The sequence below is a fragment of the Mauremys reevesii genome, linkage group 16 (assembly GCF_016161935.1).
Source record: "Mauremys reevesii isolate NIE-2019 linkage group 16, ASM1616193v1, whole genome shotgun sequence".
NCBI classification, from domain to species: Eukaryota; Metazoa; Chordata; order Testudines; family Geoemydidae; genus Mauremys; species Mauremys reevesii.
The window spans coordinates 9873005-9886039 of NC_052638.1; the positions used below are offsets into that span (position 1 = coordinate 9873005).

At 46.4% G+C, this 13035-nt stretch overlaps 1 protein-coding gene across 2 annotated transcripts in view; it reads right to left on the reverse strand.

The window, feature by feature from the left end:
* NLRC5 (NLR family CARD domain containing 5) overlaps positions 1 to 13035 on the reverse strand; it is a 78728-nt gene that overhangs the window by 20181 nt on the left and 45512 nt on the right. For both annotated transcript variants that reach the window (XM_039503660.1, XM_039503659.1), the window contains 10 exons: positions 12166 to 12249; positions 11089 to 11172; positions 9015 to 9104; positions 8817 to 8879; positions 7971 to 8054; positions 5690 to 5773; positions 4019 to 4108; positions 2804 to 2869; positions 796 to 879; positions 163 to 246 (listed from right to left, as the gene is read on the reverse strand). In XM_039503660.1, the coding sequence (XP_039359594.1) occupies positions 163 to 246; positions 796 to 879; positions 2804 to 2869; positions 4019 to 4108; positions 5690 to 5773; positions 7971 to 8054; positions 8817 to 8879; positions 9015 to 9104; positions 11089 to 11172; positions 12166 to 12249 (813 nt within the window). The remainder of the gene's footprint in view (positions 1 to 162; positions 247 to 795; positions 880 to 2803; positions 2870 to 4018; positions 4109 to 5689; positions 5774 to 7970; positions 8055 to 8816; positions 8880 to 9014; positions 9105 to 11088; positions 11173 to 12165; positions 12250 to 13035) is intronic.

Below are 13035 nucleotides of genomic sequence, written 5' to 3' on the forward strand. Positions count from 1 at the left end.
CTTCCGTGTGCAGACAAACGTTCAATCACTGCTGACTCAGACAGCAACTAAATCCCAGCCTCTCTGCCTTCCATACCTAGATGTTATTTTCAGCAGAACTGGATCCTAGCTTATCAGAACCAAAGTGGGTTTGACTCACAGAGCACTAGAACCACTCTGTACCTTATTCTCAGCGTTCCCAGACTTTTCCTCACTGCCTGCAATAGATCTTCCACCGCCCTGGTTGTCATGTTGTTGTTTGTTGATCTAGAATCATAGATCATTGTGAAGAAAGATTTCAGACCTAAAAGTGGCAATTCTTCAACAAAAAAACTTGAAAAACAGGCTTCAATGTGAAACTGCAAAACTGGAATTAAGTTGCAAACTGGACACCATCAGATTAGGCCTGAATAAAAACTGGGAGTGGTTGGGTCATTACAAAACCTAAACCTAATTTTCCCCATACTAATTTCCCCCTACTGTTACTCACACCTTCTTGTCAACTATTTGAAATGGGCCACTCTCATTACCAATACAAAAGTGATTTTTCCTCCCTTGGTATCCTGCTATTAATTGAATTGTCTCGTTAGACTGACCTCACACTTGGGAAGGCAACTCCAATCTTTTCATGTATTTATACCTGCTCCTGTATTTTCCACTCCCATGCATCTGATGAAGTGGGTTCTAGCCCACGAAAGCTTAGACCCAAATAAATGTGTTAGTCTCTAAGGTGCCACAAGGACTCCTCATTGTTTTAACAAAATATTGTTAAGCAAAGTTCAGTCTATGCCAGATTCTCCGCAGTATCTAACTCACATGTACTCCGTCAGGTTGGTGCACTTTTGCAGTAGAGAGAACAGCTTTGGCAGGTGTTCTGGTTGAAAGTTGCACTCCGTTAGTCTAAAAGAACGGGGGAGAAAATTGTATTAGTTCCTTCTCAGTCATTAATCCCTTTGATCCAGAAATGGCAGGCATCGCCGCATCTTTTGAGAAAAGAGGAGGGACAGACAATATCTAAGTACTAAAATGCTGCGAAAAAGATTTTTGGTAAAATCTTAAGTTTCTTCGGTGCTATCCTATGATGCAGCCTATTATGAGGGTTCTTTCACTCTACCTTCCACAAAATACTCTTCTGTAACTGAAGCACAGGGATGGATAACTACTGATGATTAAGAGTTAAGAGATGAACAAGGGATCCAGGTACATTTAGCAGAGACTGGTGGGATAAAGGATTACAAGATATCAGAGCTACACAGGGAGTGTGTGTAGATTTTCTCTTTCTCATATGAAGGGACTATTATTGCAAGGAAACCAGGAGGAAATACCTGATGGACCAATTTTTTAAAAGGATAAATGGGATGACCAGGGTAATTACAGGCCTGACATCAATCCCAGGCAAGATAATAGAGCAGCTGATATGGGACTCGATTAATAAAGAATTAAAGGAGGGAAATGTAATTAATGCAAATCAACATGGTTTATGGAAAATAGATCCTGTCAAACTAACTTGATTTTTTTTTGATGAGATTACAAGTTTGGCTGATAAAGGTAATAGTGTTGACATAATATAGACTTCTGTAAGGTGTTTGAATTGATACTGTATGACATTTTGATAAAAAAACTAGAACAGTATAAAATGAACATGGCACACATTAAATGGATTAAAAACTGGCTAACTGACAGTTCTCAAAATGCAACTGTAAATGGGGAATCGTCATTGAGTGAGTGTGTTTCCAGTGGGGTCCTGCAGGTATTGGTTCTTGATCCTACACTATGTAACATTTCTATCAATGACTTAGAAGAAAACATAAAATCATCACTGATAAAGTTTGCAGATGCCACAAAAATTGGGAGAGTGGTAAACAGAGAGGACAGGTCACTGATTCAGAGAGATTTGGGTCACTTGGTAAACTGTGCGCAAGCAAACAATCTGCATCTTAAAATGGCTAAATGTAAATGTATCCATCTAGGAAAAAACCTAGGCAACACTTACAGGCCGGGGGACTCCATTCTGGGAAGCAGTGACTAAAGAAGTTTGGGTGTCCTGGTGACTAATTAGCTGAACATGAGCTCCCAGTGTGATGATGTGGCCAAAGAGCTAATGCGATCCTGGGATGCATAAACAAGGGAATCTCAAGTAGGAGTAGAGAGTTTATTTGGCACTGGTGTGACCACTGCGGGAATACAGTGTCCAGTTCTGGGGTCCACAGTTCAAGAAGGATGTTCATAAATTGGAGAGGGCTCAGAGAAGAGCCATGAGAATGATTAAAGGATTAGAAAACATGCCGTATATTGATAGACTCCAGGAGCTCAATCTATTTAGCTTATCAAAGAGAAGGTTAAGGGGTGACTTGATTACAGTCTATAAGTATCTACATGGGAAACAAATATTTAAAAATGGGCTCTTCAGTGTAGCAGAGAAAGGTGTAGCATGATCCAATGGCTGGAAGTTGAAACTAGACAAATTCAGGCTGGAAATAAAGCATAAATTTTTAATGATTTTTAATTTTCCAAGGGTCATGGTGGATTCTCCATCACTGACAATTGTTCAAACTAGATAGCATGTTCTTCTAAAAGCTCTGCTCTAAGAATTATTTGGGGGAAGTTCCGTGGCTTGTTTTATACAGGAAGTCAGACTAGATGTCCATAATGCTTCCTTCCAGCCTTGGAATCGATGAATATGCCATTTGCTACAGATATTATATTATGCAATTCCTTAGGATCTAGAAGGCAGAGAGATGTTTTTCATTCTTCTCTCTAAAGAGGGGAAGACTCTAACTTTTTAAAGGAGATTGAAACACACACAAAATACTCATACAATTACCTCAAAATCTTCCTTGGTTCATCTTCTCTTGTGAACTTGATGAGTGATGTTGCCTTGGAGCACAAACTGCACAGACAAGACCACATGAGTTTAGGATACACTGCGCTTTGGACACGTCTCCAAGGGGCCAGACTTTTAGTTTAGGTGCACAACTGCCTGTGCAAAATATGCCTGCAATTGTGTACCTGATATGTGTTTGCATTTAGCATGTGTTTGCATGCAACTGTCCTAGGGATTCACTGGGTTCAAAGCCTCTAAAATGAAAACTAAACAGCAACTAAACAATAAAGCAAGAACCTGCTTAGCAGATTTTAACATTGAGCAGAATCGATATTGCCCGTGGACTATACTTTTGTCAGGCATGAAAGAGATTAAACAAAGAACCCAAATTCAGTAAATCAAGGATTATTTTTGGCAACGTCACACAGAATTTAGAGAATTCTAAAATGTAGGTCTTTTGAAAATTCGGAGCTGAATTTTCAGAGAGCGGAGGCAGGCTAGTGCCCATCAGAAAATGTACATGCATCCGGGGGAGAAGGACCATTTGGCCTGGGCCTCAAGCTCAAAGGGGGCCTCAAATTTAGACACTCGTTAATTTTTTGGCATTTGATAAATTTCACGACTTGTTTTAATGCACATCCCTATCGGACCAAAATGTGACACACTCTCTCAGCTTAGAGCTGCAAATTTAAGCAAATAAAAGATATGCTTTGGTAAAAGACATATTTTTTTTATTAACGGATATAGATTTTGTCATATTAAAGAGTTAGAAATGTTCATAAATATTAATAAAAACGTATCGGCTCTGATGGCACAAGATGAGACCGCGTCCTCTCAGATCAGCGGATTATATAACCAAACCACTACCAGTGGCTGGTGCTGGATCAAGGGCATGTTGAAAGAGGCCTCAAAAGCTGGAAGTGGCCCAGGCCTCTCTGGACCTCTGAGAGGGCCTGCCTGCATCTATATTTGCACACACAATGCCCAGATTTGCATATATAAGAAGGGACTTGCACCAACAGAATAAGGTAATGGCACAGCTAACTTCCTCATTTGCATATCCAAATATTCATTTGCATGCACAAATTTACATTTTGTAGGAATGGGTGCCTGCACACAAAAAGTTACGTTGGCTGATAATTCGACCCTTACAGTCAATATATAAACTTTAGGATAATTAAGTGAGAGAAAAGAATGAATGACAAGAAACCATACCTGACTTGAACTTCTGTTACATTTCTGCATGTGGCGAGGGTGTTAATTAGATGCAGAACTCCATCCTGAGATATTTTGTTATGGCTGAGGCTACAACGATAGAACATGATGATTCATGTAGTATTAGAAATCTCAGTTACAGCTACTGTTACATTTTGATGCAATTTGGTGCGGTCAGCGTAAGACCATGGCTATACAACAACCAGCTACCCATGGCTGCCCTGTGCCAGCCAACTTGGGTTTGCGGGGATTTGGGCTGTGGGGCTGTTTCATTGCTCTGTAGACGTCCAGGCTCGGGCTGGAGCCCAAGCTCTGGGAGCCTCCCACCTGGCAGGGTCCTAGATCTCAGCCTCTAGCCCAAGCCGGGAAGTCTATGCAGCCCGAGTCAACTGGCATGGACCGGCGGGGATTTTTCTTTGCTGTGTAGACACAGCTGAAGAGTCTCGTGCTGCCATTTGAGGAGAATGAATATTTGCAAAGAGACACTCAGAGTTTTCAAATCTGTGAGAGACTAAAGGGTCTGTATCACCTTCAATGCTTGTGTGTACCGCCGATTATGCCTAAGATATTATGGCAAAGTCCCTCCTTCACGGCACTGGCCTAACTGCACTTCAGTGACAGTCTCATGCCTTTCGCATGCATTCACGTGTTGGGCAGCATCCCCACCATCTCAAGCCATGTTAGGAGATGGGACTTCCTGCTGGGAAGTGTCACTAAAATATCAGCTCTCGCCGAGAGACTCGCCCCACTGCAGAAATCTGCTGAATGAACCGGTGGAGACTGGAGCTCTCTGTTTATCTGCGGAACGGGCACAGCTCGGGTGCCAGGCGGAGACTCCAGCCCGCAGGGGCAGCTGCAGTCAAACTGCGATCTCTGGACATTCACAGAACTTCCTCCTGTTTTGTGGACTTTCTCTGCCCTGCGCAGATTGGCTGTTTGCTCCAACCCTTCCCCTTCCCTCCTCTCAGTGTCTCTTCCCATCACTTTCACTCCACACGTGTCCCTCTTACCCTCTTTTCTCCTGCCTTCTTCCGCTCACCCTCGCTCCCAATTCCCTTCCCTTTTCTGTCCACTTCACACATCCCCTTCTAAGTAACCCGCCCAGACTTGTGGATCTACCCTGATATGGCTGACTAACATTTGCTGCCATCCCATTGCTCATGCTGCTGTTCCACCTTTCCCCTTGTCTGTCTTGTCTATTTAAGCTCCTCGGGGCAAGGACCGTCTCCTGCTCTGCGTCGGCACAGTGCCTATCTAGCACAAGGGGCCCCCGTACTTGGCTGACCCGAGGCACTACCATAACTAATAATAAAAGCTTCACAATACAGCCCTACCGAGGGCCTGATCCGACTCCCACTGAAGCCAGTGGAGAGACTCCCATTGATTTCACTGGGTTTTTGATCAGAGTCCACATGACTCGCTCCTGACCTGGAGGGACCGCCAGGAACAGTCCCTGGGGGCAGTCCAATACCCACAGCCCATTGAATCCTTGGCTTCTCCAATGAGCCAGGACAACAAGGGTGGCCACTAGTCCCACACGTGCTGCTATTTTTTAAGAGGTGAATGCCTCCGCACTAGGCCCCTCCTGTCTTCTGCTGCTTTTGGTGACGAGCTCGAGAGCAGGTACCAGTGCTCCGCGCGAGTCCCCAGGTTCCCAGGGCGCTTTCTTACTTCAGCAAGCGGGAAACGTGCACTTGGAGCAAGCGATCCAAGAGGCATCTCAGCCCTTCGTTGCCGAGCTGATTCCCAGAGAGACTGCAAGGGAAGAGAACAAGGTGAAAAACAACCAACCAAATTCACATGTGAAATTCAAGCCAGAGCGCTCCTCCCTTGCCGAGGTTCCCAGGTACTGCACAGCCAAACATCGCGGGCCAATGCCCTGCCCAGCACCACGTGGTGGAAACTTGAACGTGAGTGTTCCACAAAATCGATTACTTGGATTATCTACTAGGAAGTTCCCGTCCTGTCACCCAGGTCTCTGGCTAATGGAGCAGAATAATCTGGTACCCTCTTGACACATTACACAGCACAGATTGTCTTCAACAAAAGCTCGAGGAGTTTGTTCAGTGTATTAATCTAAAGGCTGACATGGTGGAAAGTATTTCTTACAATGCATAAAGCAAGCTGCCGATTTACAAACAATAATATTACCTAGTTCTACAGCCCTTTATATCAATAGTTCTCAAAGCACTTCACAATCTTTAACATCTCTCTCCACACAGCACCCCTGTGAGGCAGGACAGTCCTGTTAGCTCCATTGTACTGATGGGGAACCGAAGCACAGAGAGGCCCAAGGTCACACAGGGAGTCTGGGGCAGAGCAGGGAACCGAACCCAGATGTGTTATGAACTGTGGGTTTTAAACCCGGGCTCGCAGAGTGGCTCGGGGTCATCCTGCTCCAACCCTCCACCCACTGGCGACTGGGACTCCTTGAGGCCCAGCTCACATAGGAGACTCCACCCTGGGCCTGACTGGGGCAACACCGGAGATCCTGATTGGTTGCTTCCTCTATTTAAGGCAGAAGAAGGAACAGGGTTGGATGTTGTCCCTACAACTGGGCTCCATCCTGCTTTGGGCTCCTCATCCAGTGCTACCTGCTTGTGTCCCCTGATCCTGACCACCTGGTTTCCTCATTCGGCCTGATTCCTGGTGTCTGACTTGTGGTTCATGATCTTGGCTTCTGACCTTCTGGTTCTGAACCCTGGCTAGTGTGGGGACCTGCCGCCCTTTCCCCCAGCCCCCACTAATCACTAGGCCTAGCTGCCTCCATCCTAAGTCCGACGCTGCACCTTCTTTGGTGCATTTCATGGTATATTCTCGATTGAAGGGGCCAAGAACTGTAGCCATTGGCTAGCCATATGCAGCTGAACAAATAAAGGCTGAGTTTGTTTACAGTTCTCCTGGGCAACTGGAGCATTGGAAAGCAAAGGGATTTTATACACACACGCTGTCATAGAAAACTACCTCATAAACCTCACAGGGAGAGCCCCGGGATAACAAAACTATTCAAGTCCTTTTACCAATTGGGGTCTGATCCAATAACTCAGCCCCATTGATTGCGGTAGATGTTTAGGGTGCTGAGCACCTCACAGGATTGGGCCGTAAGGGCCGGATCCAAAGCCCAGTGAAGTCAATGGCAGGACGCCCAGTGACTTCAAGGAGCAGTGGGTCAGGCTCTAAGTGATGCACATTAGTCCAGAGCAGAGTGGAAACCCCTTGTTCCAATTGGTGGGATCAAGCTGTCTCCTGGGGACTCCGTGTACCAGGGAGCTCCACAGATCCCCACAGATGGAGGGAGCATGGGTGGGACCAGGTGAGTGGTCCCTCCGGGTCTGGGTTAGGCCACAGAGGAGGCAGCGCAGGGAAAGCTCGCACGGCTTCTGCCTGTGCTATTCCTGTTCTGAGAATATATTGAGGAGTTCTGTCTCCTGGCTGGCTGCCCCAGCACCCTTCACCAGTAATAAACTCATGCGCACACTCAGATGTTTCCACACGCGGCAGACTCCAGCAGTCGCTTTGGAAAATAAATCCTCACGCGAAGTGTCGTTTTTGAGGACATCGCATCCCACACTTGCTACTGACTGTTTGCTAGCTCGTTACACTTACCCGCCTCCTGCAACGCCAACGACAGACCTAGAACCCAAATGGCCAGCTTCTGCTGGCAGCCACACACACATGCAGTTAGGTTGTGACCCGCCGTGACTCTGTTACATAATGGACTCTTACCGGGGGAGGCACCTCTTCTCTAACAGATCAACTCCCCTCAGTAGGTATCATGGGTTCCTTTCACTTCCCTCTTTGTTTATATGCTGTTAGATACTGGATATACAGACAGAGTGAGCCTACAGAGCTCATGTGTATGAAGACACGTATCTCTATCCACCCAGCTTTCCCTCACTGGCTCCGTTCACCTTCCTTTCAAGGCCACAGTGGAAAGTCAAAGCCCACTTACTCCAGTTCCGCAAGATGACCACATTGTTCAAGGATTCGGCAGAGTTCCTCAACCTCGTTCTGCCCGATGCTGCAGTCAGTTAGCCTGTTTGAAGACAGACGAGGGAGATAGAAACAGCATTTGAAATAGATCCCGAGAAACTGCCTCGCACTGCCTTAGCCTCCACACTGAAAGCTACAGATTCCCAGTCGCTTGCTTGTACAGCAGTCTAAGGGCAACGCCTGCATTAATGAACGAGACTCTGTTGCCCTCCCATTGATTTTAAAGATCTTTGCAAATATTCATTAAGCCTCAACACCTCTGTAATGATTATCCCCATCTTTCAGGCAGGGAAACAGCTACCGAGACGTAATACCCACATTTTCAAAGATGGTCACTGGTTTTTGGGTGCTCATTTTCAGACACCTTGAGCCTGACTTTCAGAGGTACTAAGAACCTCCTGCTCCAATTAATTTCAGCAGGAGTTAAGGGCACTTTTGAACATCACACACAAGGGTTCTTCAAGCTGAGAACCCAGAATGAGAGGCCACTTTTGAAAAATTGGCTACTAATGACTTGTCCAAGGTCACATGAGTCACTTGCAGAGCTGCAGATAGAACCCAGGAGTCCTGACTACTAGCCTCCTGCTCCAACTGATAGATTACAAGGTGTTCCAGAAATACACCTTTCTTCTCATGAGACTGGATCCTGGACTTTTGCACGACATGCACAGATACATGGTGCTGCCCATGCAAGGAGTGAGAATAATTCTTATTCCTGACGTTAAAAATATCAGTAAGGATTACATTATTTCAACAAATGGTAACATTTTAGAAGCAAACATAAATAAATAATGTAAGGCCCGACCTGCAGGATGTTTCTTGGCTTTCTATCCTCCCCGCTAAATGCAAAAAAGCATTTTCACTTGACCTGTAGCAAACACAAGCAAAAATAGTCATTGCATCCACAGCCACATTCTTCGAAAAGGGCAAGGCACTCAATTCCATTGGTTGGAATTCAATGATGGCTGAGTTTTTGGGGAAATAGGAGGTCTCAGTTCCTCACCTGACTTCTACTTCTCTGATTCGCTCACACAGGTTGAGAGAGTTGGCCAATAAGAGAGTGCAATTTGGTGAAAACTTGTTATTCCTAATACTGGAGGGAAAAAAAATGAATCAGTCTTCATCTTCAAGGAAGGTTGGTTCCATTCACGTAGGACTGGACGGTCACTTCCACAAACTCAGACACAGACACAGACACGAGAGGGCCTGGTTTCCAAAACTGCAGGTACGACACTGTGCTTGCCTTTGAACAACTAGACTTTCCACTGCATCAGCTCCATTATACTGCTGTAACTTCACTGATGTAAAGCTGGAGTAACACGGTGGTGAATCAGCTCCCTAGCCCTGGTCTACACTGGGGGAGATCGATCTAAGTTACGCAACCTTAGCTACGTGAATAACGTAGCTGAAGTCGACGTACTTAGATCTACTCACTGCGGTGTCTTCACCACGGTGAGTCAACTGCTGCCGCTCACCCGTCGACTCTGCCTGCGCCTCTTGCCGAGCTGGAGTACAGGAGTCAATGGGAGAGGGCTCAGGGGTCGATTTATCATGTCTAGACTAGACACGATAAAATCGATCCCCGCTGGATTGATTGCTGCCCGCCAATCCAGCAGGTAGTGTAGACATACCGCTAGTTTGCATGCGTGATTTTTTTTTATTGCACCCGCAAATCCATTTTCATGTGTGCAGATCAGGTAGCTACACGTGCAAGCGATCCATTAGATGGATAAGTGGCCATTTATATCTACACAACTGCAGCAGCTCTGTGTGCAAACGAGTTGCAGATATGCCCACCTACACGCTTGGAAAGTGACTTCTAAGTGTCTGATCTCCAGTGCTATACGGCAAGTCAATGTCCAAGCTTGGGTCAGAATTCAGGACCTCCTAGACCTTGATTCTTCTCTTAGCCATTTCGTGGTCGGCTAACCCATAAAGGTTCAAAGTTTGTGTGCTTTTTGGATAAGCACCCAGGAGCCTGATGCAAAGCCAATGGCAAGACTCCCAGTGACACGAATGGGCTTTGGATCAAGCCAAAACTTATGAGGCCCAGTCTATGCAACAGAGTTTTGCTGGAGCATGGGGAAAAAAACCCAAAACCCTGCACCCCCAAAACGGTCACTACTATCCCGACAAAAATCCCAACACAAGTCTGCCGACAGAAAAGTGCTTCTGTCAGCTCAGCTAATATCATTCGGGGAGGTGGTGTAGTTATGCTGGAGGAAGAACTTCTTCTGACAGCTTTCATTGTGTCTACACTTGGGCAGCGTTTCTCAAATGCCAGGGGATTTTTCTGCAGTCACAACAGCCTCCTGGGTGGAGATGGGGTGGGGGAGCAGCGCCCCCTCCCTGCAGCGCCCAGGTGTTGCTCCTGGCTGCCTCGGTGTTTGCTGGCACTGCCAGCAGGGGATCAGCAGCCTGCACCACACAGCCTCCGGCGGGTTCTGGACAGCACCTCTGCAGACACATGGGACCAGTGTGTGTCCTCAGAGGCTTTCGGCTCTAGGCCCTGGGCTCCGGCTCTGGGCTTCAGCCCGGAGTGGTGGGGCTCGGGGTTGGAAAAATGTTCAGAGCGGCCACCAGCGAGGGTTGGTGGCCACACTCTTCGGCCACCAAAAAAGTTGGTCTGAGAACCCCTGCACTAGGGGGTTCTGCCAGCATAGCTATATCAGCCAAGGCTTAGTGTAAACCTGGCCTGAGTCCGCAATCATCGGGCTGGAAATCATGAAAAAAATAAGTGTGGAACCTCCATCATTTTTGCTTCCTGATGTAAATGCATGAGAACCGTCTTTCTTGTAGCATTTCAGGATTTGGGGATCTGGTGGCAGCTAGAAACCAAGAGTGGCATCCAATCATCTCAGTATCTTAAAAGAGGTTTAGTTTGTGTTTGGGTGTGGAAATAGGAGCGGAATTGGGGTGAGTGCGTTTCTGAGTATTTCTGGACTTGGTTTGCCTTTCCCTATGTTAATGAAGAAAGACGCGATGATTTATTAATGCTGGTAGGACATGCCGCAGCATTACAGCTTTCAAAATGAATATTTCATGACATCCATCAAAACAATGGCCCCAAATTTTACCTCAGTAGCTTCAGACTGTGCAAAAGTGGTAGGGATATTAGCAGCCTTTCGATGCTTTGATCACTCAGCGCATTTCTAGATAATCTGCAAAGCAAGGGAGAAAACACATTGCAAGAATAGAAATGATTAGCAAGCTTCACAGTTAGTGGATATTAAAACAATATATTCCTGTTGAAAAATACACACTCGGCTCAGAAATCCTTGACTTCCAATGTTTAAGTTTCATTTACTGGAATATGGGAGTTCAAAAAGAACAGCAAAAGAAACTGTTTAGAAATGAAAACAACTGGATAAGTTATGAGAGACCACTAGCTTCTAGATCATTTGTTTTACAAACATCTCTATGGGCTGGATGCAGAGATCACTGGGTAAGGGTCTCTACACAGGAGGCCAGACTATCTAGAACTGGATCAGAATAGTCCTACATGACCATAACCACCTCTGAATCTAGGATAGGTAGGGGAACAGAAGGGTGTGCCAGCACTGCATGTGTCCTGGGGAAATTACACACAAATTATAGAGTTCCAGGAAGCCAAATTCTGTTCTCAGATATACTGGGGTAAAAGCAGAGTAACTCTCCTGAGGTCATGTCCAGGATATCGGAGGGAAGATACTTGTATATTAATATCTGAATTAAATTCACCTATGGTGCAAAGAGCCAGTTGAAGACATAACACTGCACTGTGTGTGAGGGCAGGGGGAAGAACCACAGATGGAGCAGTCAGACAATTCTTTTCTGCCTTAGGAGGGGATTCCGTGCTGAAGGCTGCAATGTGGGTGAGTCGTAAGATTTGCATTTACATGGAGACAGAGGCCCCAAACACTCCATGCAACTAGCACCGGGGGCTGAAGGCAATATCCAGCCCATAGGCTGGAAGAGCAGTTCTGGTGGGAGGAGGGCATTCCACAGTCTTGCTCAGTGACCCTGGGTTGGGAGGATGGATTTCATCACCCCATGCACTCCATCTGCACAAAGCCTAGTTACTGCGGGCCACCATTGGTTTTATACAGGTGGATTTCACTTTCACACAAGACAGCCTGACGTATAGACACACTTACACAACACTCGGCACTTACTCAAGTTCTGTTAGTCCAGCGCATTTTCCAAGGATCTGGCAGAGCCTGTCCATGTCCTCGGGACTCACGGTGCATTCCCTAAGACTGAAGCAAACCATGTACTCAGGATCCTCAGATTTACCTTCTACAGCAGGGATGGGAAACTCCATCTAGACCTAAAGCCTCATGTTTCAGGCCGAGCTGCTAGCCGGGGGTTCAAAGCCAATCCCAGCCCTTCTACTACCACCCTGCTTGCGTCACAAGTGCCTTCAGGTGATGGTTTTGCTGTTCTAAACCTTCTGGGCCAGATCCCCAGGTGGTATAAATGTGGGTCGCTCAACTGACTTTGGTGGAGCTCTGCTGATTCACAACAGCTGAGCATCTGGCCCCACGTGATCATACCACTTTGTGAAGAGACTGAATGGAGCTGCCTCCTTGGCAATATAAATTCCTTTGGGAATCAGCACTTGTTTTCCCAATGTCACACGCCTTCTCAGTTCCCTCGAAATAGGGCCGGGCATATTGCTCTCTCGCTGCATGGGGCTCCCTTAATGAGCATTAGGGTTACATAACGAGGGAACGGTGTTGTAAGAAGGCATCTGCTTTTCCCTACAGATGGGCCTTTCCAAGGCCTTCTCCTTAGCTGGCCTGATCCCCCACTGCCTCACACTCAACTGTCATTTACACTTGTGCAAAGGGAGTGCAAAGTGCGGGTAGAACACTAGTGTGAGTAGAGAATTCTGATTCTCACTTTGGCAGGTATAAATTACTCCGTGAGAGCAAAGCAGTGGGGAATTGGGCCCTGTGTATCTCAGTCAACTGAGATATGGGAAAACAGCTCCAACCAAGCCAAGACACGTTCTATATAGCACGCTATACTGTTTTCTTAGC